The sequence below is a fragment of the Labrus bergylta genome, chromosome 20, assembly GCF_963930695.1.
Source record: "Labrus bergylta chromosome 20, fLabBer1.1, whole genome shotgun sequence".
NCBI classification, from domain to species: domain Eukaryota; kingdom Metazoa; phylum Chordata; class Actinopteri; order Labriformes; family Labridae; genus Labrus; species Labrus bergylta.
Genome location: NC_089214.1, coordinates 8035348 through 8062715, shown reverse-complemented (window position 1 = coordinate 8062715; position 27368 = coordinate 8035348). Strand labels below are relative to the sequence as shown.

The 27368-nt window shown below is 40.1% G+C and overlaps 1 protein-coding gene across 1 annotated transcript; it reads right to left on the bottom strand.

The window, feature by feature from the left end:
• Positions 1-766: 766 nt before the first annotated feature.
• Positions 767-26415, bottom strand: avl9 (AVL9 homolog (S. cerevisiase)). Its single transcript, XM_065948686.1, has 16 exons — positions 26172-26415; positions 20992-21112; positions 16176-16261; positions 14460-14531; positions 13772-13861; positions 13625-13691; positions 13157-13197; positions 13007-13045; positions 12836-12905; positions 12159-12634; positions 11513-11647; positions 11198-11417; positions 10469-10586; positions 10022-10075; positions 3538-3626; positions 767-3135 (listed from the first exon to the last, which is right to left on the bottom strand). Exons 1-16 carry the CDS (start codon positions 26253-26255, stop codon positions 3008-3010), a joined length of 1890 nt encoding a protein of 629 aa, XP_065804758.1. The 5' UTR covers positions 26256-26415; the 3' UTR covers positions 767-3007.
• Between the last annotated feature and the right edge of the window lie 953 nt (positions 26416-27368).

Sequence of the window (27368 nt, the reverse complement as noted above, 5' to 3'; positions counted from 1 at the left end):
TGGGTGTGAAAGCCAAAGAAGAGTCCGGCTGAAAAAGTCTGTGAACCACTGAATTAACTAAAGGAGACTTAAGTCTTAAATGTTTCCTAATAAAGTGTTTTGGCTCATTCAGAAACTATAATATAATTGTGTTTCCAAAACTAAAGTCGAAGGAGGAGACTCACACTGGTTATTAAACATTACAAAAACACGTCATATGCTGTGATCTCCTCAGATTATTGTCTCAGTTGTTTACAGTGGTATGACCCAACAGCAGTAAGCAAAGTCTACATTTAACCACTCTGAGGAAACAGCCCGGACTACTGACAACATGTCAGCTTTATAATTCCCAGAGTATTTCCTATCTTAAAGTACTGTTTTTTCTCTTCCGCATCAGTATGCGTTGAACAAGATGGGGTCCTGACCACTCATAAAAAAGTCAATGAAGGAAATGTTAGGATCAGCTAAACGGTAAATCAAAAGAAATTTAAATCAGTGCATGAATTTGTGATGAAAGGGATCTTTGCTCTCTCTCCATCCAGGGTCGGTGGCGGTTGGGAGTGAATTCCTGCAGGATGAGGTCACTGAGTTCATGTGTCGCTGTGATGCCGCCGAATTGTTGTCGAACAGCACACGGGTGCGTTTTTGTCTGGGCCTCGCGCTCACACCACAACAACAAGCTCATCAACAACTTTGTTTGGCTGACCTACATTTGTACCCAACAGTAACCCGGAGAGGATAAAAGAAAAGTTCCTCTATTATAACCACACAAAGAAGGAGTCTGCGGTGTGTTTTTAATTCCTTTTTAATACAGCAATATAATATAGTATCACTTTCTTCTCAAATACGTTAAAAGCATCTGTCAAGAAAATATTGTGTGAATTTTCAATTCACCATACATTCAAATCTTTTAAATAGAAAATGAAAAAAGCATCATCAGAGGATAAAAAAAACTAAAACATAACAGCTTTTAACAGCTGATATCTTTATCAAACTTAATCCAGAAATCAACAGAAAATTCCAGAAATTAGTCGATGGCGAAAGAAAGATAAAATCATGACAACAAAAAGAAAACGTGAAAAGTTTGAAAGAGAAAGATGACACTCGTTACAGCTGTAAATCTGGACTGGACAGAGCATGCTCACTGGACCACTTTCATTCAACTCTTGTTGAATGTTTGTATCATGGAGGGAAAAACATCCTGTAAACACCTCAAAACTGACACGTATACAAGATAGAGATCCACAGAAATAGAATAGAAGAGCTGCTTTGTGCAAAAACACACAGTGGTCCACAGATCAGGACTTGTTCCAGTGTTGTCATGACGATACATGGATATCAATGAGAGTACACGACAAATAAATAAAGAGATCTGACTTTAAACTAGCTTCAGATTTACTAAATATAGGTCTCCCAATATGTTATATGTTTCTGACAGTACAAAAAGGCCTGGGTGAGAGATAATGGCACCCTGATAACACACAGCAGGGTGCAGGTTTCCTTCACAGATTAAGGGGAGGGTCATCACGTTTATCAATGCACACAATCAGGTACACAAGGATTCAAGTATGAACATTGTGGTTGTAACAGTAACAGCATTCAGGTGGAGGGATTATGATGTTGATCTCAGCATTTACCTGTACGGCATTCAAATGTGAAATGTTCTGTTTGTCCACAGGGGGCGCCAATATACAGTAAACCTGTATATATACTGTATATACGATATTTAAATGATCTAACAAAATAAGATTGTTTTGTCAGCTTTAGCTCAGTGACTGTCAAAATGAAGCAAATAACAGTAAATTATCATCAAATGAAACAACATTATCTATAAAAGCTTCCTACAGACTCATTTAAGTTGCTTGGATTGTTTTATGTATTTTTTCTAGGACGGTCAAACGGTACATTTTTAAAAAACCTGATTAATCGCTGAATTTTAATAGTTAATCACAATTAATCACATTCTTAATCCCATGTTAGGAATTCCATTATTTTTCATTTCTTTTAAAGTTCATGCTTTTATTTATCATATTTTTGTACATGAACTGTCTTAAGCTAAGGGTAAATAAAGACTCTCGGGCAGATTAAGTACGACATTAATTTAAAAACAAAAAATAAGTCTTGACAGATCAAGAAGTCATGAAATCTGCTAAAAGGAACAGTAAAAAAGTGTTTGATGTCAAAAGGTGGATATTACTTTGGACTTGTCAACCATTCAGGTCCAGGAGCTCTTATAGTAAAATGGGCCATTCAAAGGCACAGTTGGGTCGTTATTTTCCATCACTGTGAGAGCAGGAAGACGCTAACTATGGTGTGCCGAAAGGGACAAAAAGGCAAGTGATTAATGTTATAAAAAAAAGAATGCATTTCTGTAATGTTCAGGTCTCAACCACATCATGATTAAGGCGCTAACACTGACGACCCTTTTTTTTTTTTTTTTTATATAGGAAGGTACTTTCATGCAGTTACATCTCACAGAGCAAGTAATGCTGTTACCATGACGACCACAATGTAAGCACAGAGGTATCACTGAACATGAGACAAATTTAAAATTAAACCATTCAAATCTTCAGAGGTATCAGCTCATGCTTCTTTGTGAAATCCTGTGACAGACTGATTAAAATTTGTAATATCTCAGTAAAACAGTTTTATCCACAAACTCTAGAAATATGCAGCAAAGAGTGAACACCGCAAACCCAACGACAGCATCTTGTAGTGTCTAACAAGAAAGCGTCCAGATCAAACAGACAGTCACACACGCTGCAGCCTGCCAATATTTCCGTGTTTTGATCCTTATCGTCGGCAGTTTCTGCCTCACAGTGGATGGGGACTGTACAGTTAGCGTAACGCCTCCTGTCCTGAGTGTCTTACCAGGTTTGATTTTTAGACTCCTTGATTCTGAAGATGACTCATTTTCTGCTCACATCCTTCATAAGAGCAGCTCTCGCTCCGCTGAGCCTCAGGCCTCACATCAGCCGGAGGATCAGAGGACGAGGACAAAGTCAGAGAGAAGTGGAGAGGTTTGGTTTCAGGGTTTTGCTTCAACGGCGGTCTCTGGATAGGCCGGCGGAGTCACAGCTGCAGGCGGAGCCAGCGTGGAGAACCAGGAGGACATGGCAGACTTGGCACTGGTCAAAGCTCCGCCCACTGACTGACCTGGGAGGAGATTCAAAGGCAGTGAGACTTCACTTAAAAAGCAGGTAAATCATGATTTCTGAGAATGGATGAACTAAACTCTGTCCTGAAAAAACTCAACAAGCTCTCAATCGGTCGGATCGCACTCTGCATTTTTTATCTTTTTTTCCAATTAAGGAATGTAGAAAGTTTGTGTGGTACTGCGTCTGTAGATAACGTGACAACATTGTGAAAACAAGTTGCTAAATCAATCCACAGGAAGAAAGGAACTCGGGGGTTGATCTATTTGGAGTAAAGTGAAGAAATCCACGACTGGCTTTTTTCTGTATCAGGCTCTAACCTGAATTATAAAATTGTCAGATTGCTAAAGACTGAGTGTGTCATATTTGCTTAAACTTCTGCAAATTTTCCGAGTCGTCTCACCAACTACTTTCCCCGTCTGCACCACGCTGCGGCTAGTTGTCATCATGGCGTTCCCGATCTTCTTGCCTCTCTCGCTGTTCTGCACGGAGCTGCAGAAAAAATGATGGAAAGGAAAAACAAAAACAAACAAAAAGGTTAGTACATGTGTTCCCCTCACCTCTATGTTTCTGGTGTGACACTGAAGAAATTCTTCCTCCTTTCTAGGAAACAAACTACACAAAAAGGTAGCTCTGCTAAATTTTGCGCCGACCTGTTAGAGGGATTTATGTAACAGCAGAAGGCTGAGCAGCGGCCACAGGTGGAGTATCTGATGATCGGAGCTGACCTGAGAGCGGAAACAAGCCGGCTACGTTTCACAACAAGTGTTTGGGCTAAATGCGGCCCCGCCTGGCTTTATCCGAACGACAGCCTGGTGCGAGTCCAACCCGCAACCTTTCACATGGATCCCCACTGACCTGACATTCAGCAGGAATCTGTCTCCTGCACCGTGTGGGCGAACAGCGGCGGTATTAAAAAGACGTTGTGGATATATGTCTGCAGCTGACACTCTGTGCATTCACACCCTCTAATGAGCCAATTATTCCCTCTGGAAATAAACCCTGTCACTGAGAATTTGACTACACTGCAGCTGCACAAAGGAGGGGGTTACCTTTGTTTACCACACGCACAGTCGGAGTGTATTTAAACAGTAATCATGAGAAATATCTCAATCTCAGATCAAAATCCAACGCTGTTAAAAACCTTTCATTGTATGTGATAACTTTACTCTGACTTAAGAGTATTGGTTCTCAACATTTTTTTTCCTTTCAGCCCCCTGATTCTACCTCGAAAACACGGAGCCCTCCCAGGACCCACACAGAGAAAGTCATATACTGCTGTTACAAATGAACATAAATTGGAGTGAATTCTATGATAACCTGAAATTAAAGTATGGCGTTTTCGGGGGCTGCAGGAACTCTTATAGTTCTAGGAACTCCTCCCCCTTTTTTTATTGATCCCGCACCGCAGGGACTCTGAAATACTTTAGTTCCTAAAGATAGATACTGCCTAAAATTCTGCTAAATGAATTACAGAATATCAGAAACAAATCTCCTGGGACTGAGGTTTTCCTGCAGCCTCTGAAAAAGCTTCCTGTCCTCTCATAGTAACAGAGAGCAGTGTTTCCCCTGAGCTGCCGTGCACACTGTCGGCTCAGAGACGAGCCCGGCGGACACCACACACTCTCCATCTCGCCGGGTGACCCAAATAAACAGCTCCTTACGCCGCTCGGTGTGCTACGCTAACAATACAGACAGACCCTCTAACAGCGAGCGTCTGCCTGCAGCGCGTCACATGAATCCGGTTTTCTGAGACCCTCTCTGCCACCGGCCGCTCTTTGTCCTACACTGATGACAACATGAAAGGGGGTCGGCTGTGTTCCCCCCCCCCCCCCCAGTGCTTCCATAATACACATGCAACACAGCACATTCACAAGGAAGTCATGCGTAGTTTAGAGTTTTTTTCCAGAGGAGTATAAATAGAGGGGAGGGACGGAGAGTGATGAGCAGGATGGACTCAGCTTTCCTCTTTTTACTTTCTCATTCAGCAGCAGAGCAGTCAGCGTCTGTCCCACTAACCCCGGGTTCCCCTCTGTGGTTCAGCAGCAGAGCCGCTGAAAACAGCTCTGTGTTTACAGGGTAACTGAGTTTTCTTTGGTCTCAGACCGACGAAAGAAAGTAAGGCAACGCCGCAGGGTCAGGGTCCGAAAAAGTTTCTTCATCTTCTCTTTTATCAAGTAGTCTCTCAGCAGATCTTATATTTCACATTTTTAAGTCGTTGTTATCGTGTGTGTGCTTTTTATGTCTTACAGTAAAGAACTTTGTGTTTGTGAAAAGTGTTATAGAAAAAGGAATATGAGGTTTAATAATTCTAAATATGCTAAAATGCTCAGGGATTAGAGGAAGGGAAAAAAATGTTTTCAGAATTGTTTTTTTCAGGGGACTTCCTCACATCACCCTTTTATCATTTGAATTTTCTATCTCAGAAATAAAAGTGAAACATGATCCTTTTTAAAAACTCTAGTCCTGGGGAAATGAATGTGACATTTTATCAGCTTTCTTAACATATGAATGCACTGTAAAGATGGCTGAAATATTTAAGTGCATTATACCTGTAACATGTCGCTAGCTGTCACCTGTTAGAGATATTCCAGAATAAAGAAAAATCTGGAGAAGAAGCAAGAAATGGAACAGTATTAAAAAAAAATGCATGTAGGAGGGTCTCTGTGAATCCTTCTCGAGGAATATTTTTTTGTTTTTGTCATATGGGGTCACTGTGGGCTCAGTGGTAGAGTGGGTTGTCTCTAAACCAGAACGTTGGGGGGTTCGATCCCCAGCTCCTGCAGCCACATGTCCCACTGCTTCGGGAACCTATTTATTGTGCAAATCAACCTTTTTTTTGTAGTTATCTTTCCCGATCTGCAGATTATAAATATTGCCAGTTGGCATTTATCAAACGTATGAAATAGTTGTAATTCACTCTCACTTTTGTCAGGCACAAAGTCATAGCAGAACACAGCCCAAGTAAGAAAGACCAACAAGAGAGAGACATTCAGTGCAAGCTAGCACGCCATGAATAATGTTAACTAACTACTGTTAATGTGCTGACCTCAAACTGAGGAGAGAACTCAAGTCTACCTGATAGTTTTCGCCACAATTTACTCTCATGGTGTTTTTTCTTTTTCTTTTTATGAAGGATCTTTTCGCTCCATCCTCTCAACTAAATTGTAAATGAATATCGGCTTTTGACACGAGGGGGGAGGCGGAGCCATTACATTATCTATAGAATTCGATTCAATCTGCGTTGTGGATTAATGTAACTAATAGATACTTTTATTAACGTGTGGTGGTGAAAATGTCCAACCCTGTAGGAGAGTGTTGGAATAATATTCCAGGACAACAGTTTTTTTTTTAAATAGACATTAGTTTGTTCCCAAAAAAGAAGTGACAGTAAAGGACACATTTTTGATTAAGAAGCCTAAAAGTAGCTGTACCACAAACTCAATACTTTGACTGTCATGGCTCCTTTTATAGGTTCTTCCAGAGGCTTTTATACCAAGTTAACAGGTATATAAAAGCAACTGGAAGGCAGGCCCTCCCCCCCCTCCAAGGTAAATAATAACTTCCATGTCAGATTATTGTAATGACTTTTTGTTGATTAGAGTAATTGCTTGTTTGTCCGTGTGAACATCTAACATGGGAACATCTCGACTTCCTGCGAGGCTCAAATCTTCTGACGGTCAGTAAACACTCTTCTCTGATGTTCAAGGTTGAAATGAAGACTGAGCTGTTTATCTGCCACTATGCCCTCACGCCTCCGCTCAGCGAACACGTGTAGGAAAACCACCCACACACACACACACACACACACACACACACACACACACACACACACACACACACACACACACACACACACACACACACACACACACACACACACACACACACACACACACACACACACACACACACACACACACACACACACACACACACACACACACACACACACACACACACACACACACACACAGACACACACAGTTCAGCAGAGCGTCTGAATCCCCTCCTGTTTAAGAGCCTGTGACACAAAGCTGAGGCAGGAAATGAGACGCGTTTATTCCTGAGAAGCTCCAATGGCAGAGAGCCAAACTTCCTGCCTGCACCCCCCCTCCCCCCCCCCATCACCATCACCACCACCACCACCACCACCACCAACTTACAAACACTGCACACACGTACACACACGACACAGCATGCCGGTTATATCCAGAGTTTTATAGCACAGAGAGGCGAGCGGAGAGCCGCCCCTCTAACCCCCTGCTGCTCCATGAACTCTGTGAACTGAACGAGTCTCATGAAGCACAAATATGGAGTCTCAATCATCTGAGATCTGAAGAGTCAGAACCGGATTACAAACTGTTTGTGTCAGCGAGTTTGTGGTTTATTCACTGCAAGTTTGCATGCTTCGTCAAACACATCTTCAAGTCTGATCAAAGAACCAATCTGATAAGTATTCCCACGTTAGAATTCAAATGTACTTAGTCCAAAGAAGTTCCCTTTTCTACTCAGTTGAACTAGATTATTTTCGGAGTTTTGTTTTAAAAACTGCTAAGGGAGCCCGAAGCGGACAAGCAGTCACATGTCACAAATTTCATTTTCCATCAATAATGAGTCCACGTCCGTCATTTTCTTCAACATCTAATCTGATTTTTCTCATTAACTTGACAAATCCTGTTTTCACATTGACATGTCAGAGATCGTATTCACAGTATAAAGAAAAGTAGAACATAAAGGGCACAGGGTTGCTTGCACACTTTTAAAATTCAATTTAAGATTTTTTTTAAACCCAAAGAAAAAAAATATATATATATAATTGTCACTGTGCATAGCGTCTGAGCTTTTATGTGGGATTCAACAGCTTTGATTCCTAAATTCCTAAGCTTTTTTATAATTCTTGCAAGTTGCTTCATAATCATTATTTGCCTCTGCCAACTTTTCTTGGATTTGCATTTTCCCTCTTATTCTCCTTCATGTTTAAATTTGTAGTTTGTGAATGGGTGCTTTATATTCTGACATAGCTGATGTAAATTGTCATGTGAACAAAAAAAATATTACGAATTCACACATCACTAGCTAGAAAGGGCAGATTTGATGAAGTATTCAGACATGTCAAAGTGCCATCTCAAATGTAAGACCTCCCCCCCGATATAAAATAAGACTTTTTATGACCTCATATTAAAAATTCTAATTTTAGACTTTAATGACCCGAGGGGAACTTTTGAGTATAAAGCTGTTTCACTAGATCACACTAGTCGTGTACTGGTCCCATGGTGTGAACTTCATTATCCCGGACCAGAGGCTCACTGCGCATTTTTCTGAATATCTCCTGCTGCGTTCTCACATCACATCACCCTGACTTCTGGCTGAAACTTAAGTGAGGGGGCTGGAAGGAAATATAAAACTGTTGCAACATTTACAAAGTAACTGACCTGCAGCTGGTTCATGTTCATTTTGTAAACTGTAAACAGAATTGTTGGGTTGAATTTCAAACCAGATCTTAGGCATTAGTGCAGAAATAGTTTGTTGTAAACATGTCTAAAGATATCGTGTTTAAAAAGTTTTGTTTTTTTCTTGTTCAGATATCAGAGGTACACCGACCCCAGCTGACGGTTCCTCCACAGTTTGTTTCTCTGTGTGTTTGTTTACGCAGGATTTGCGAAAAAGTTCACAGCGGCCGTGTCACCAAACACCCGGAGGTAAAGCGAGATCTCCGAGTATCACAGCCAAGCACATCAGCTGCGTCCTCACTGTAAAGCTAAGTTAGGGACGGGGACACACTCTGCTCTAAGTGTGTGTTTTATGTGTGTGTGTGTGTGTGTGTGTGTGTGTGTGTGTGTGTGTGTGTTTTATGTGTGTGTGTGTGTGTGTGTGTGTGTGTGTGTGTGTGTGTGTGTGTGTGTGTGTGTGTGTGTGTGTGTGTGTGTGTTGTGGCCATTTATCAGACGTGTAACAGTAAACGCAGCACTCCAGCTGTGGACGGAGTCGCCTTTCATCCACACTTCCCTGAATGAAAGCAGATCTGAGGCCGAAGAAGTCTCCAGCTCCGTTTTTGAGAATGAAAGTCGCTTATAATTAATGACTTCAGCCAATATGAGACCCTCGCTGCCCCCTCAAACATCCTCCAACTTTAACATGAGAGCACAGAGCTGCCGTATATCCGCCCGCAAGCACAGCGGGAGGTAAAACCCGGCCGCACACTAGTCGTGAAGTATTCACAGCTTGAAGTGCAACGAGGAAGACAACTTTTGGAAATGAAATCATCGTGAGGTCTTTATACCAAGACAGCAGCAGTGCGGTGTCAACACTTCCTGCTGTGTATCGCTATTTTAAGTGATCTTTGTATAAATTTAACTTGAATTATTTGCTGATTTTGTGTGTTCATCTTTGCAAACTTCAACGAAGGCTTCAGAGAAAAACATTTTACCTTTACAACTGTAGGCGTTCAAAGATCATGTCGAAAGGTTAACAGGTTAAGGCTTTCTTTACGTCTACTATTCAGATATGAACGTGCAATTCATCAGGTGATACGGAGCCTCCTGCATCAATTCTTACTTCCAACATAAAAGTTGTTTCTGACAGTTTCTTTTAAAGGAACATGGCACAGAAATTAAGAAAACTCGGTTCAGCTCCTGAATCTGTCTTTTTTACCACAAGAGGGCAGCAGCATGAATGAAACAGTGAGCAAATCACCTGAGGAAAAAGTGAAAAGGAAACCTAGCTCTGCCGCACACTCTGGTCCTCTCTTGCCGTTTCTCAGTTTTTGTGTCTTATAGTTGCAGACATGTGCATTCATTAGTACAGTCAGTGGATATGAAAGCCACATGGTGGTTTTTACAGCTGGAGATGATGCAGACACAGCAGAGGAACTAGAGGATACTCACTGTGAGAGTCGAAGCTTCACGTCGGCCACACTGTACTGACCCTGGAACGGATGTCTGCAACAGAGAGGAAAAGAAATCAATTACGATTTGTTTTTGGCCGTTTGCCTTTATTTGACAGGACAGTGGAAGGAGTCCCGGGTCTGTGTCCAATCCGGGTCGCCCACATGGAGGACTAAAGTCTCCGTACATGGGGCACCACATAACCACTAGGCCATCTGGCTAGCCTAACGGTTATGTTGCACACCCGATGTAAAGAGGCTTTAGTCCTCGTAGCAGCATCCATGGGTTCAAATCCGACCTCTACCCTTTGCTGCATGTCACCCCCTAATCTCTCTTCCCAAAGATTCCTGTCTCTCTTCAGCTGTATGATCCCGTTAAGGCAAAAAATTACCAAAAAAGCCCCAATTACTTTTCACTTGGGGGTCAGCACCCCTCTTGTTCACCTACCCCGGTGTGATGGCAGCCATGGCGGGGTGCTTGTTGCTGTACCACACTCTGTAGTTGTGAGAGATCTTCCAGACTGAGACGAAAGGCGCTCCGTAGTCCGCCAGCAGTCTCTCGTTATCTGGAGAAATAGTAAACAATCACCAATCAAAAGTTAAGAGTAAAGAGTTAAACAACATTCCTGCTAACAATGTGGTTAGGAAAATGAATATTCAACCTTGACTATTCATGCAGATGTGTTCATTATCATTTATTTTGTCATCTTAATTTTTTCTATTATCAAAAACTTTTACTTTTAGTGTATTTTACATTTAATTTCTAGATTTTAATTTGAAATAAATGGATTTATTTGTATTATTTCATTTAAATAATTGTAAAGAATGATCAAATGATACATGCATTTCATAAATAATAATAAATAATAATTTATAAAATGTGTTTTTATAATTTAATCTGAATACATTTAACTGCTTATACATTGCCATTATTTTACATTTAAAGCATTTTACTTTACATGTATTTAAAGGAGCAATACAGTATGTAAGTCTGACACCTAGTGTTTTAAATGGGTACTGCAGTCCAAATTCAAAACATTGGAAAGAGCTGCTGTACCATAAGTTACATGGAAAAACAAAGCAGCAGTATAAATATCAGCGGTTGTGTTTGAATGTTTGCTTCTGCAGTAAATGAAGACATGAATGACTCACCAAAACAAAAATGAGACTAACTCACCTTCCTGAATTGCAGAGGAGAGTAAAGAGTGGAGGTAGAGGGTGAACTGAGCTCTGATCCACTCGTCTCCGCCCTCCCAGCCCGTCCCGTCCAGGAAAACGTCATCTCTGTTCTCCGTCACATGTTTGACCAGGTAGTCGGCAAACCGCAGGTCTGCTGTCGTCAGGCTCAGGATCTTTCTGAGCTCGGGGTCCTGGATCTGGATGCTACCTTCTTCAACCTGGAAAACAAACCACATGCGAGGTTTAAATTTAGACTTCAATATTATTTTAAGCATAAATATCCACATTTTGCATTTATGAATTCTAGATTTACATCAATGACAGCATCACTCAGGTGCCTCTGCTGGCGGAAGAGGATGTTTGTCGCCCCGGCGACGAAGCCGCGCACCGTCACATCTGACAGGAGGTGATGCTGCTGCAGGGCCATGTAGGGGAGACACAGGTAACCCTGGAAACAAAAGACAAAGGTCACCTGTGCATATGACTGTCAGAAAGGTTTTATCTCCGTCTCAGACACACTGTCCGCTCTGATCGGTGTGACGGTTTTGGAGGTAAACACACACACAGACGCAAACAGCTGCTTCAAAGCTGAACTAACATCCTGCTGGAACTCAAATTGAAACACAGATTATTGTTAGATGTAAAAAAAGATGTAATAACAGCATGCACGCAAACTATATGCTCTTTTGTTGATATTGTAACTAACTACACATAGCATTGATATGAAGGCAAATATTCTCAACATAGCATTCTTTTTACGCCATGTAGAGCCCATAATTTAAAATCCTCACAGTGAAGGTGTATTGCTGAAATTAGATTCTACCATTAAAGGAACAGGTTTCATCTTTCTTTAGAAACTCAAACTTGTTCCCGAATCTTAGTATTCAAACATGATCCGATGGTTTTAATTAATTTTTTTAGCACCACCAAAGACTTTTGCTTTGGGTTAGGATTTTTACCTTAGTGAAGATGGGGAGTGGCAGGCCGTACTGGTCCTCCTCTAGACCGGACACCAGACCCTGGACGACCGCTCCCTGACCGCTGGCGGACTGTGGCTGCACAGTGATGGGCGTCCCCGGCTTCGAGTCGAAGGCGTCTCTGAGCTCAGACCCCGCCTCCTTCCCCTCGGCTGCGTCTTTCAGGGGGCTCTCCTCCAACACGCTCGGGTCCAGGGTCTCCCAGTCGCTCTCTGAGGACTCGGGGGAGGAGCGTGACGGGGGCTTGAGGAGGTGGTTGTCTCCCTCTGTGCTGTTCCCAGAGGACAGAGACTCTGCAGTGGGCTGGACTGGCTCCTCCCCCTCCAGCGTGATGTCAGTGACTGACACGGAGACGAACTCCTCGGCTCCTGAGACGCTCTCCACCAGACTCAGGTCCTCGGACACGCTGCTCTTTGGCCTGTAGTGAGACGAGTCCACCAGGCCGTGCTCGATCATACCTGAACCAGATAAAGATATCAGAACCTTTAGAACTTCTATCTCACGGTTTTTAGTCTTAATTTTAAAAAAAGCTTTCACATTACATTCTTTACTTCAAATAACAAATATCATGTTATCCCCTCCCCCCCTCTCCTTTACTCTTCCAAGTGTTGCCTAACAATACGTTTATGATAAGAGTCTTTTATTTTGGCGATACTGACCTGGAAACAGCGATAAAACGGTCATCAGTGCTCCTACTAGTCTGTTGACCGGCGACACATAGAACAGGACCTGCAGACAAAAACATTAAAATGAAAAACAAACACTCAAGAGTCTTTTTTCTGTAAATTGTGAGATTCTGGAAAGGAGAAAAGACTTGTTTCCAGTTTTACCTTCTTCTCCAGCAGAATGAGCTTGAAAAGGATGAGAACCTGTGAAGGTAAAATAACGAGAATGACAATAACTTTTAATTAAAACTTTACATTAACAAGCACACAGCTCTAAACCGTAACATTATCCTTCAATCTGTGATTTTTTTTTACCTTGTGTCTGAAGTGTAGTATTAAATCTCTTGGTGATAACCCTGAGCAAAGAAAACAAACGGAGCATTAACAAATGAAGAATTTATCCTCAGTAGAGAAAACCAGTCAAGACCCAATAACCACAAAGTGTTCTGTGATTAGGAACTTTGCATCAGAGGACCAACGAAACTGTTCAAAATGAGAGTTTCTGGGTTGCTTTTTAACATGTTTACGTCTACTGAAACATATCAGATTAATAAGAGAAGACATATTTGGATGCGTTCATATTCAACTCTTTGTCTTTCGTCACAGAATTTCTTTGCGGTAAATTGCAGAAGACTGCATTTAAAAAAAAAAAAAAACAGAAATTAACAAGAAGTGCACCCTCCTTAGTGCAACATGACTCCTGAGGAAACCAGCTGTAACACTTAACTATTCTTTATTTCAGAAATGAATACAGAAAAGTGTTTGAGACTAAGTTCAACCCACCGAGATAAACCTGTGAGCCTTCTAGGGCGGAGCCCCTCAGGGAGCCGTTCATGTGCTCGTACAGTTCCTGCGGGAGGAGGAAGCAAGAGGTGAGCGGAGGTGATAAAAGCAAGGTTAAACATTAACAGACAGGTTTCACACTCCAACCTTTAAAATCGAGATCTGTGAGAAGTCTTTCTCCTCAAAGTAGGCGTGTGTGATGAGCTGCAGCTTAGCCTGAAGCAGACCGTAGAGAGGCTGGAAAAGACAAAGTGTCAGCATCAGATCATATGTGAGTGTCTGACTCATTTACAGATGTGACATTTTCTAAATCCTTTAAAGGCCAGTTTCACTCAGTTATGACTTTTTACTGTTAACACTTAACTTATGTTTATTATGTCTCCTTCTGTGTCTTATAAATCATTATTTCAGAGGCTGACGTCCCTTTGTGAATCTTCCTACCATTAAAATGTCGCCAGCAACTCATGAAAATCTCTGTGCATAGAGATAAAAGATTAGTCTCCTCCTATGACTCCTCGTGTTGAATCTTTTATCACTTCAGAGAAGATGACACGAACACTTTAAGCCTCACAGGATTTATTCTTAAACATTAAAGGAAAAGATAAAGAGCAGTTACAGAACGTTCTTCATTTGAAGCCTTTTCCCCTCAGAAAGTTAGATAGACATATTTTCTGTTTCCCTCCACTCTCACATGATCATGGAGCGGTAACGCTGATATTTCACGGTCCAGCGACTGACCCTTGAATTCTAAACCACCGGCCTGAAGCGCTGAAATCAAGATTTGTTTTGTTCTGATGAGATTAAAACATCTTCATGGTCTGACTCACTGACTCACCACTCGACTGAGGACGCACACGCTCTTCTGAACCGTCTCTCGGGTGACGTCAGCCTGTCGGACCTTCAGGGCCTGAGGGTGAATTCAAATCACAAAATATATAAATAAATTGAAGACCAAAATGCAAAAAGAGCGAGGTCAGCGTGTGAACAATCGCCCTGAAACAGACCTCATGAGAAGAAGACACTGATGTCATGAGGGACTAAATTAGACCAGGGGACGATGTCTTTCTACTTCCTCTGCTTCTAATCCAATCAACAACATAAGGAGGAGGAGGCGGAGGAGAAAAATAAGCAGGAGGAGAAAAATAAGCAGGAGGAGGAAGAGGAGGAGGAGGAAAATTAGCAGGAGGAGAAAAATAAGCAGGAAGAGGAGGGGAAAAATCATTAAAAGGAGGATGAGGAGGAGGAGGAGAAAAAGAAGGAGGATGAGGAGGATGAGGAGGAGAAAAAGAAGAAGGAGGAGGAGGAAAATAAGCAGGAGGAGGAGGAGGAAAATAAGCAGGAGGAGGAGGAGGAGGAGGAGAAAAATAAACAGGAGGAGGAAGAGGAGGAGGAGGAAAATAAGCAGGAGGAGGAGGAAGAAAATAAGCAGGAGGAGGAGGACAAAAAGAATTAGGAGGAGGAAGAGGAAGAGGAGGAGGAGAAAAAGAAGGAGGGGGAAGAGGAGGAGAAAAGGGAGGAGGAGGAGAAAAAGAAGGAGGAGGAGGAGGAGAAAAAGAAGGAGGGGGGAAGAGGAGGAGAAAAATCATTAAAAAGGAGGATGAGGAGGAGGAGGAGAAAAAGAAGGAGGATGAGGAGGATGAGGAGGAGAAAAAGAAGGAGGAGGAGGAGGAAGAGGAGGAGAAAAATAAGCAGGAGGAGAAAAATAAGCAGGAGGAGGAGGAAAATAAGCAGGAGGAGGAGGAGGAAAATAAGCAGGAGGAGGAGGAGGAGGAGGAGAAAAATAAGCAGGAGGAGGAAGAGGAGGAAAATAAGCAGGAGGAGGAGAAAAATAAGCAGGAGGAGGAGGACAAAAAGAATTAGGAGGAGGAAGAGGAAGAGGAGGAGAAGAAAAAGAAGGAGGGGGAAGAGGAGGAGAAAAGGGAGGAGGAGGAGAAAAAGAAGGAGGAGGAGGAGGAGAAAAAGAAGGAGGGGGGAAGAGGAGGAGAAAAATCATTAAAAGGAGGATGAGGAGGAGGAGGAGAAAAAGAAGGAGGATGAGGAGGATGAGGAGGAGAAAAAGAAGAAGGAGGAGAAGAAAAAAGGAGGAGGGAGAGGAGGGGAAAAAGAAGGAGGGGGGAAGAGGAGGAGAAAAATCATTAAAAGGAGCATGAGGAGGAGGAGGAGGAGGAGAAAAAATGAGGAGGAAGAGAAGAAGAAGTGTGCTGGTAGTGAAAGGTATGTGGGCACCTGAAAATGATCCCCTTCAGATGTGGGACGTGTGATTCTAAATCGAAGTATAATCTGCTGATACAACAGTGAAGTTACTAATCAAACCAAACAAGTTGAACTCTAAATACTATGAGCATGTGCCTCATAGTTCAATACCATGAGGTGTGACGTCAGCACATCATCTTTAATGTCTCTTTCTCCATTGGATAGTACAAAGAAATCTAGACTTTCAGAATAAAGATGATCTGTTCTTGTCCCCCAGGTTTGGATGAGAATGAACGGGGTCAGAATAGCAGATTAATCCAAACTTAAGATCAAATAAGGGACAAATAAAACGTCTAACCTTTGCTTCTATTTGTCGATAACAGGACACTCCGTAGACACACTTCATGTCTCCACTGAGCGGTGGAAGGTGGAAATACACCGTATCTGCAAAAACAACAAGATGAGTCACATACATGTAAAGAATCATACTTTCTTTTTCATGCAACGTCTGCATCTCTCAGCCAGAGGAGCACACAAGTGGGACACAGAAGGGACATTTTAACTATCCAACAGCCATTCAGATCAAATGCATCAAATTTAATGGTTAGCTTGTGCAGGTTGTACACTGCATCAACACTGCAGGCTAATCTTCAGCCGCTGCATCACTGCATGCACCTGACAGTGTGAAATAAAAGGTTCAGAGACAGAATGATTACATAACAGAGAAGGTACAAACGAGAGAGAAATAACCTAAAGACAGAACAGCTAAGTGATTATTCTCCAGCACAGAGAGGCTTCAAAGCTGCTAAACTGGTTCAACTGGATGAAATGTACAAACTCCTCAAACCTGTTTATTTCATAACATGACTCTTTCACTCATTTCATCCTCAAACCAGATCTTCTGCATGCTTAGCCCAAAAATACAAATGCATTTTCTACATTTTTGCAAACGTTGAAGTATTACATTATTAATTATTTGAGTATTTTCTTGTCGTCTTAATTTATCAGGGTTCCCATTCTTTTTTGGAGTTCATTTACCAGGACTTTCCAGGACTTTTTTCAGTGACGATTTAGCTGGTATGATATGAACGCTTCGTGTGCTTACACCTACAGTATATGTTGTTTCCTGTGAAGGTCAGAAGATGTGCAATCTATGGCTATGATCCTGAACTTTTACATGCTTATAAATAATCATTATAGAATAATGCAAATACACCTGCAGATGTATCGCACTTCATTTTAATATAAGACTTTTACAATAATGGTTTGGGCATTTAAAAAGTAATGCTTCCTCTTATTTTCTCGAAATCCATTCTTGCTTGGCTGCTACACCGAAACTTCTCCTTTTAAAATCAATACAAACTAGTTTGATCTTATTTCTTATACAATATTTTATATTTATTTTCTTCTGTTTTGATCATTTGTCTTTACCAGAGTGTGAATTGATTGTGAATAATCAGTGAATACAGAAAATGGCTATTTAGGCATTTGCCAATACCAATTTCTTTTGAATTACTTGTCTTTGTAATAACCCACACTGCCAATAGTTTCTCTCGATTTTTTGGGGGGCTTTTTGTGCCTTTAATGGAGAGGTGGGACAGTGGATAAAGTTGGAAATCAGGGAGAGAGAGTAGGGTATGACATGCGGGAAAGGAGTCACAGGTGGGATTTGAACCTGGGATGTCCGCTTGGAGAACCATGGCCTCCGTACATGGGCGCGCGGACTACCACAGCGCCACCAGCGCCCCAGTTTCTCTCATGTTTGATCATGAAAACAGATCAGAGTTTGTCCAACAGGTGACTTCCTCTGCCCAATAACAAAATAGTAGTTATGTGCTTGATGCCAGCATTAAACCGATTCGAAACAGCAGATAAACATCAGCTTCTAACGCTGGTTCATCCCACATTATTTGCTGATGTGCAGATGTTTGCTGAAAGTGATAATAAACTGATGATAAACTGATGATAAACTGATGTTAAACTGATGTTAAACTGATGATAAACTGATGTTAAACTGATGATAAACTGATGATAAACTGATGATAAACTGATGTTAAACTGATGATAAACTGATGTTAAACTGATGATAAACTGATGATAAACTGATGTTAAACTGATGATAAACTGATGATAAACTGATGTTAAACTGATGTTAAACTGATGATAAACTGATGTTAAACTGATGATAAACTGATGATAAACTGATGTTAAACTGATGATAAACTGATGATAAACTGATGATAAACTGATGTTAAACTGATGTTAAACTGATGATAAACTGATGATAAACTGATGTTAAACTGATGATAAACTGATGATAAACTGATGTTAAACTGATGATAAACTGATGTTAAACTGATGATAAACTGATGATAAACTGATGTTAAACTGATGATAAACTGATGATAAACTGATGTTAAACTGATGATAAACTGATGATAAACTGATGTTAAACTGATGTTAAACTGATGATAAACTGATGTTAAACTGATGATAAACTGATGATAAACTGATGTTAAACTGATGATAAACTGATGATAAACTGATGATAAACTGATGTTAAACTGATGTTAAACTGATGATAAACTGATGATAAACTGATGTTAAACTGATGATAAACTGATGATAAACTGATGTTAAACTGATGATAAACTGATGTTAAACTGATGATAAACTGATGATAAACTGATGTTAAACTGATGATAAACTGATGATAAACTGATGTTAAACTGATAATAAACTGATGTTAAACTGATGATAAACTGATAATAAACTGATGATAAACTGATGTTAAACTGATGATAAACTGATAATAAACTGATGATAAACTGATGTTAAACTGGTGATAAACTGATGTTAAACTGATGATAAACTGATGTTAAACTGATGTTAAACTGATGATAAACTGATAATAAACTGATAATAAACTGATGATAAACTGATGTTAAACTGGTGATAAACTGATGTTAAACTGATGATAAACTGATGTTAAACTGATGTTAAACTGATGATAAACTGATGATAAACTGATGATAAACTGATGTTAAACTGGTGATAAACTGATGTTAAACTGATGATAAACTGATGTTAAACTGATGTTAAACTGGTGATAAACTGGTGATAAACTGGTGATAAACTGATGTTAAACTGATGATAAACTGATAATAAACTGATGATAAACTGATGTTAAACTGATGATAAACTGATAATAAACTGATGATAAACTGATGATAAACTGATGTTAAACTGATAATAAACTGATGTTAAACTGATGTTAAACTGATGATAAACTGATGATAAACTGATGATAAACTGATGTTAAACTGATGTTAAACTGATAATAAACTGATGTTAAACTGGTGATAAACTGATGATAAACTGATGATAAACTGATGATAAACTGATGTTAAACTGATGATAAACTGATGTTAAACTGGTGATAAACTGATGATAAACTGATGATAAACTGATGATAAACTGATGATAAACTGATGATAAACTGATGATAAACTGATGATAAACTGTGTTCTCTCTGTGTTCCTCCCTGCCCCTGTGCTGCAGCAACGCCTGAATTTCCCCTCTAAGATCAACAGTCTCAGTTTAATATTACATAATAATAAATTCAATGTTTTTTATGTTCTACTTTTCTTTGCTTATCTCTACTCTCGTCTGTTCTTGTGCAACTGCAAGCGTCTTCATTTCCTGAGAGCATTGCATTGTGGGACAACACCCAAAGTACACTCAACACTTTTGTCCCTCTTTCCTCTGTGAACACTATTTTAACCTGTTTAGAATTATTATGAAGTAAACGAGTTAAAGTGACAAAAGTTGTGGTTCCAAAAAGACAACATTATGCTCCAGGGTCCAGGAAAAAACACACACTATGCTTTTATTATGAAATATGTAGGAAGTTTGAACTAATCTAAAGCAACATCAACGTCAAGAAAATCTGACTGCTGTTGTCTTTTGTCTCCAAAGAATCGGTCAAAACCAAGCTGTGTGTACTCCTATGATGACTCTGTTAATCTTTAGCTCTACTCCGACAGCAGAGCTAACTCTACTGTATTCCTCTGTAACAGACACAGAGTCATATCAATGTGGCTGCTGTTTTGATGATCCGCAGTGCAGAGGGAGTCGCTCACAACCCTGTTTTTTTTTTTTTTTTTAATCAGCTAAAAGTCGGCCACACACACTGGAGCAGCAGAGACAAAGGACACTAAAGATAAAGAAACGACGTCAGAGATGGGTTCAAATCTGCAAATGCAAAATGTGCATAAAAGCTGTCTGCAAGAGGGAGCTGAAGTTTTAAAGTTGAAGATTCAAGTGACAATTTATTCTTCTTGGATGAACTTTCTGCTCTTGGACGTGTTTGCTTATTCATGCAATTGAACATGGCCACTCCTCAGTCAGACAAACAGGAGCAAACTGTGACTGTAAATTCACAGAGGTGGCAGCGGTAGTTTGAGTAGAACAGTCTGGAAGTGAACTTTGGCTCAGTTTCGGACTGTTTGTTTTCCCAGGTCGGTCTGAACAGCAGCGGTGAACCACACTGTCACATGACTTACAGCCACAACAACACGGGACGGTCTGACAGGAAGCTCAGTGTCACTGCAGACACCAGCAGAGTCCTGCTCTCTCTTCCTACAGACTGGATTCTGTTTCTCTGATCAAACATGACACCGGCCGTGTACTGAACAAACACAGCACAGTGTAACAGAGGGCCAACACCAACCGTTTATTGTCTAAAGCTAATAAAAAGAAAACATCCACAAAGACTTCTGAATAAGAAATGTCTACTTCCTCATTTTTCAAATTCTCACTTTTGCCATTTCCAACCTAATTTATTCACCTGAAAAGAAAAAAGTCCTGCACACTACTCGTTAAGTATCACCAATTTATTAGAAAAACAAATCACGTTTCAGTTCTTTCTGTAATGTGTTCCTCTAACTCCGTTTTCCACAACTCAGAAAAAAATGTGATGGGAGGAGATAATCAACACAGTTACGCTGCACTCAAATCAAAACGTTTGACAGCAGAGTTTTGTTTGATGAGGGCCCAGAAGGCTCTAGAATCACCCAGCTGATTTAAACGTCTAAAACATTCCTCCATTGTAATATAGCCTGAATATACACAAACAACATCTACATCCTTCAAACTATTCAGGTGTGACGTACCTTCCTGGTAGTTGTGCGCTCCGTCAGGCAGAGCCAGGAAAGGGAGGTACTTCCACTCCTCGGGCAGGAGGTTGCTGTCGTGACCTTCATCGGGCAACAAAGGTGGGTACGAGAACTCCACCTGAGACGGGAGAGAGAGGAGACATGAGCACTTTCACCCTTTAGTTCCTGCTCTCAATCTTACAAGGGTTATTCCTCGACATGCTCGCTCCTTCTTTCCTTTCCGACCTTTTACATCTTTTATCATTTTTATATTCCATCTTTCTGCTACTATTTATTTATTTATTCATGTATTCCTTCTGTCACTGCTTCCTTTATTATTATCTTCTCATTTTAGCTTAAGCTAAAGCTTTAGTTAAAGTTGTTTGCAACACGCTTCTCATGAATCAAGCTTTTTTATTTCCCACTAAATCTGCAACATTTACTCTGGAGCTGATAGCTGAATTGAGTTTTATCTGACTAAATGTTGAGATAGTGTGTTAAATGTACACAAGCTGAGTGGGAGAGCAGTGCTTGTTTCTTTTCTTATTTGATGTGATAAAGTCCGACCTCTGCGATGAGTTTGATGCCAGGGCTCATTTTGCGATTTATCGAGCAGGTACCGATGATGTCATGCTGAAAAATGAAAACGTTCCCGATCAGGGGCTTTCGGGGATGAATGGCATGATGAATTAAATGAACATTACTTAAACAATCAATCTACTGATGGAAGACTTTTGCACACAAATATATATTTTTTTGTATATGTTTTCTTCACCGTCTCTTTTTTTTTTTTTAAACACCGTCACCCACAATCTCATTCCTCCGAGGGGACAAACAGAACATGCAGAAAGCTTCAGAAACTTTAAATCTCCTCTCCCAGACTGAAGTTACACAACCTGCCCTGCATGAGTATGAAGCTTTAAGTCTGTTCACGCTTCTCTTTTTCTTTTCGAGATGACGAGCTCTATTTTAAGCTCATCTTTGGCCTCGTTCTGTTTCCCCTGATCTCAAAAAGAAGCTGCCATTGTAGCCCAGCCTGTTACAAGATTAACCTGAAACCTGCTGGACCTGAACACCACAAATACACACTAATATTCACAAACACACACACAATACACCCCCGGCTACAATGATTCAGTCTTTCAGGCTAAACTCGTGCAGGATCACTCCCTCGGGGCAAGGTGCTCCTCCTGACTCTGCAGAAATGATGCTCCAAATACAAACCCGCCCTTTTCTCCTTAACAAGCTTCCTGCCAGAGAAACAGATGGATGGCAGGTGAATAAAAGTGTGTGTGTGTGTGTGTGTGTGTGTGTGTGTGTGTGGAGGGGGGTCGAGTGGATGAAAGAAAAGATGAATTAAATAGCCAGGAACCCAATCTGATACCCAGCAGGAGATCTCTGACCCCGATCAGATAACCTCCTCCTGCAGCAGAGGCAACTGACCCATCAGCTGCAACAGAGAGCTCAGTCCGCTCTGTCTCTTATTTTCACACCAAAACATGCTTGTTTTTCTTCGTCCCCTTCATGGAACAGCTGCTGACTTGAGCACAACAGGCCGAGAAAAGACAGTCCCTCATTCTTTCAGCAGCAGAGACAGATGGAGAGCTAGCAACAACAAGTAGGAGGAGTGTTTGTGTTTTTATAGCTGCCGGCTCAGCTCGGCTCGGCTCGGCTCGGCCTGTAAATTTAATGAAGTTTGAAGACGAAGAGGAGGATGGGGGGGGGGAGGATGGGGGGGTCATAATTAGATGATGCATTAGGGGCAGTACAACAGAATGCCTCACAACACTTTCACTAAGTAGCAGGTGTTAAACACGGCTTTTATCATGCAGCAGGCAGGACGGTTTAGAAAAACAGGTTTACAGGGACACTACCAGCAACATGTTTCTGATTCAGTTAAACACAAAGAAAACTGAAGCTTCTCATTGTTATTTTAACTGTAAAGATTCCTGCATATATCATCGTGATATGGCAGACTTGAGCTTTTATACCAAATACTGACTTTAAACGTCTGTAGCACTGGACGCCTCTCCTGATCTCTGGTCGTTTTTCACAGGATTGATCATTTTTCAAACTATTTCTTCTAGCCAGTGGAATTGTCTCCTATATCATGTTAAATGTTCTCCTTTAACTTGTTTCAGTATAACTCCAAACACTCCCTTTTGCAATTTCAGTCATTTGCATTTCATGTGTTCCTCATTTTCATTCTTACTTTTCAACTTTTTCAATTCTCACTTTATTACATATCAGTGGCCTGTTGATTTTCTTTGTTATTTCATTTTTAAATCTGCCTTCTTAAGGACTTTGTAGTTCATAAGACTGACAAAATGTTTGATACCATGTGTTTTCAAAATGATGTAATCTGGTTTATTTGGTGGGCCATAGAATTAAAAAAAAGTACAGAAGCTTTAGAAAAACTTCACATCTTCTATTAAGTTGTTTAAAAGGCCACTGCTGCTCCCTGAGGATGTGGTGCACGCAGGCAAAAGGTAAGAAAATCATGGCTTCTGCTGCCTCTCCTGTGCTGGTAACAAACCATAGGCCCACCCAGGTGCATGCTGGTCCTCTTCTGCATTCTTACCTAAATAACCTCAGGTGCCCACAGTGTGACCCACACACCAAAACACAAGAACTTTCTTTTCTTTCAATGGAAAGTGCTGTAGGTATTAGTCACTCCTGTTCTTAAATAGATATAATCTTGTGGTTTTTTTCTGTACTTCTGGTCCAACTTCTAAAAAAAAACTTTGCCAAAAAAGGAAGAATCAGTCATTGTTTCAACTCGTAGACCAATTACATCACGCAACTGCAAGAAATCCGGTTTGTTTTTCGGGATGTCATGAGCCAAAAATGTTGGGAAACACTGAGAATAAAATCTACTCAGCGCTTTCAGGAAACCAACCTGAGATTGAGATCTGTGTCGCAAACAGAGACCAAAAGTCTGCACAGATCACACCGAGACGAATGGGGCACAACTACGGCCTGTTCTCAAAATAAATCCATCTGTACACTGTTTTTATAAATCTATGGATTAATAAATTACATTTTGAGTCTAAAACATTTAGAAAACAGCAAAATATGCAAAAGAAAACCCCCAGATACTCAATTCTTATGATTGATTTAACGTAAGGTGTGGAATAATGAATGTTCATTTTAAATCTCTTAAATAATCAATGATTAATGGCTGCAAATAAAAACCACAGTGTAGATCATTTAGATATCACAGTTTCCTGTTTAGCTCATTTAGAGAACACAGTTTCCCGTTAAGTTTGTAACAGTCTTCATGGTAATAATATGGTAATAATCATTACTGTGTGTAAATATTGACTTTTCTTGCTTTGAAAAGCTGCAGTTTAAAACATCAGGAAGAAAAAAAAGGTTAGGTTGAAGCTGTCGGGAAGTTTCATTCACATCAATCTCTCCCTTTTGGCTAATCTGAGAACAAATAATAAACACAAACATGACTTCTTCAAAACTCACAGCATCTGACATATAACAAGTGGATTTTACTAAGAATGTATTTTGTTTTTGATTTTCCTTACAGAAAAGAAAACAGTGAGATTTATCGTACGTCTTCATTCAGCTAAAAAATATCGAAATGTAATTTTTGGTGCATACCGTCCAGCCCTAGATATTACTGTTTCCTGACAGGTATCTGAGCTGTAACAACTTTTAAATCCAGCGCTTATTGTAATATCACTATGGGGAGTAAATATTGAAGTTAAACCATACTAATCATTGAAAACATTAGTTTGGCTGAAAACAATTAATAAAGACTTCTTAAAATTACCTTCTTATTGCTGTTATCTTTTTATTTGCTTTTAGCTCTTTTAGTTTCTTACATCTTTTTAAATCTTTGGTTCCTCTCAGCTCGTGTTGTTGGGTTCTTTAATGGTTCTTGTTTTTCCTGGGTTCTTATCATGGTTCTTGTGTTGCCTGGGTTCTTTAATGGTTCTTGTGTTTCCTGGGTTCTTATCATGGTTCTTGTGTTTCCTGGGTTCTTTAATGGTTCTTGTGTTGCCTGGGTTCTTTAATGGTTCTTGTGTTTCCTGGGTTCTTTAATGGTTCTTGTGTTGCCTGGGTTCTTTAATGGTTCTTGTGTTTCCTGGGTTCTTTAATGGTTCTTGTGTTGCCTGGGTTCTTTAATGGTTCTTGCGTTTCCTGGGTTCTTTAATGGTTCTTGTGTTGCATGGGTTCTTTAATGGTTCTTGTATTTCCTGGGTTCTTTAATGGTTCTTGTGTTTCCTGGGTTCCTTAATGGTTCTTGTGTTTCCTGGGTTCCTTAATGGTTCTTGTGTTGCCTGGGTTCTTTAATGGTTCTTGTGTTGCCTGAGTTCTTTAATGGTTCTTGTGTTTCCTGGGTTCTTTAATGGTGCTTGTGTTGCCTGGGTTCTTTAATGGTTCTTGTGTTTCCTGGGTTCTTTAATGGTTCTTGTGTTGTTGGGTTCTTATCATGGTTCTTGTGTTGCCTGGGTTCTTATCATGGTTCTTGTGTTGCCTGGGTTCTTATCATGGTTCTTGTGATGGTCGGGTTATATATGTCTGTTGGGTATCGTGCACTATGGGTTCTTTTCTGTTGAATTGTATTTAATTATTTTTAGTATTTTCCATTTGTTTGTTCTTCTGTGTTTGGTTTAGTTTGTCAAAGCACTTTGTAAACCTGTGTTTTTAAAAGGAGCTGTATAAATAAAGTTATTACTATTAAAGTTATTATTAAAATTAGCAACAGCAGTATCCTCGCATTCTTGACATCCAGGTAGTAAATAAGCCAACTCTACCTGACAGGTAGATCTATAACAGGTAGAGTGTCTGTGCAAAGGTAAACACTGAATCCAGGAACTGTAGGAGCAAGATGGAGCCTGTTTAAAAACACACAGTGTCGCTGCCAGTGGATGAACTGAAGGGGAACGATGCCCAAGTCAGCAGCAGAACACATGTTATGTAACCGTATGAGCCCCGAGCCAACAGCTGATCTTAACTACAACCTCTCCTCACTGCACCAGGACAACGATTCTCCTCCTGCAGGGTTCATGTGTGCACTGCATGAGAGGCAATAAACTCCATATGCTCTGGGTTAAAATCCGTCTACACAAACAGACACATTATATAAACAATAGAGCGGAGTTGTGCCTTATTTTGAGTCATCAAGCCAGCGTTAGCACTCAGTTAGCCTCATTAGGACCAAGCAAGGGTTCACATACCTGACAGCCCTTTTTATGGTGAAATCCAACCACCACTATATGCAGCACCGGACCCTTCAGTTCGTCTCTGCCCTGAGACTCCATTCCCGTCTCACTGGTGAGGGAGGGTTTTTTTTTTTAACTCGGGGATGTGATAGAAACACAACAAACAGAGCCGACTTCAACCCCCTGAATCGATGCCGTCCGCAGTGGACAGACAGCCAGGCAGGAGCAACAACACAACCACAGCGCGGAGATGCTTTTCTCTTCCGCTTCGTTTCGCTGCGTCACAAAGCGAGAGCTATCACTGCTGCGCACTTCCGCATGCGACTTTTCTATAATTTAGATTATTTGGCCTTGCAGGACCATAACTCATTTAAAATGACCGTAAAGCTTAAAATTGTGTTACCATTTAATTGTCTTACTAACTTTTGTGACTTGACATATTAAGTTACCATCATTGTCTCCTGCTTCTTCGTGTCCTTTGTAATGTTTATTTATTTAATTACTTATTTTGTGTATTTGGTATTTGTGGTCAGGTAGATATATGTGATTCATCTTTATATAGTTGTGTGCCCCAATAATAATTCTACAAAAAATGTATATATTCTGATTTAGACCGTTTTTAGACTGTTGCGCCGTGGTTGGGGAGTAAAATCAATTTTCCCTTGCAAAAAAAACAACATTTTTCTTATTTTTTTTCAAAGTCAAAGTCAACTTTATTGTCAACTTCAAAATATGCCAGACATACAGTGGAATCGAAATTGCGTTTGTCTCCGTCCCACGGTGCAATACAACCAAAATAAGGTAAAATAGATCAAATAAAATAAGGTAAAATAGATCAAATAACATAAGGTAAAATAGATAAAATAAAATAAGGTAAAATAGATCAAATAACATAAGGTAAAATAGATAAAATAAAATAAAGTAAAATAGATCAAATAACATAAGGTAAAATAGATAAAATAACATAAAGTGAAATAGATAAAATAAAATAAGGTAAAACAGATCAAATAACATAAGGTAATATAGATAAAATAAAATAAAGTAAAATAGATAAAATAACATAAGGTAAAATAGATAAAATAACATAAGGTAAAATAGATAAAATAAAATAAAGTAAAATAGATAAAATAACATAAGGTAAATTAGATAAAATAAAATAAGGTAAAATAGATAAAATAAAATAAAGTAAAATAGATACAATAACATAAGGTA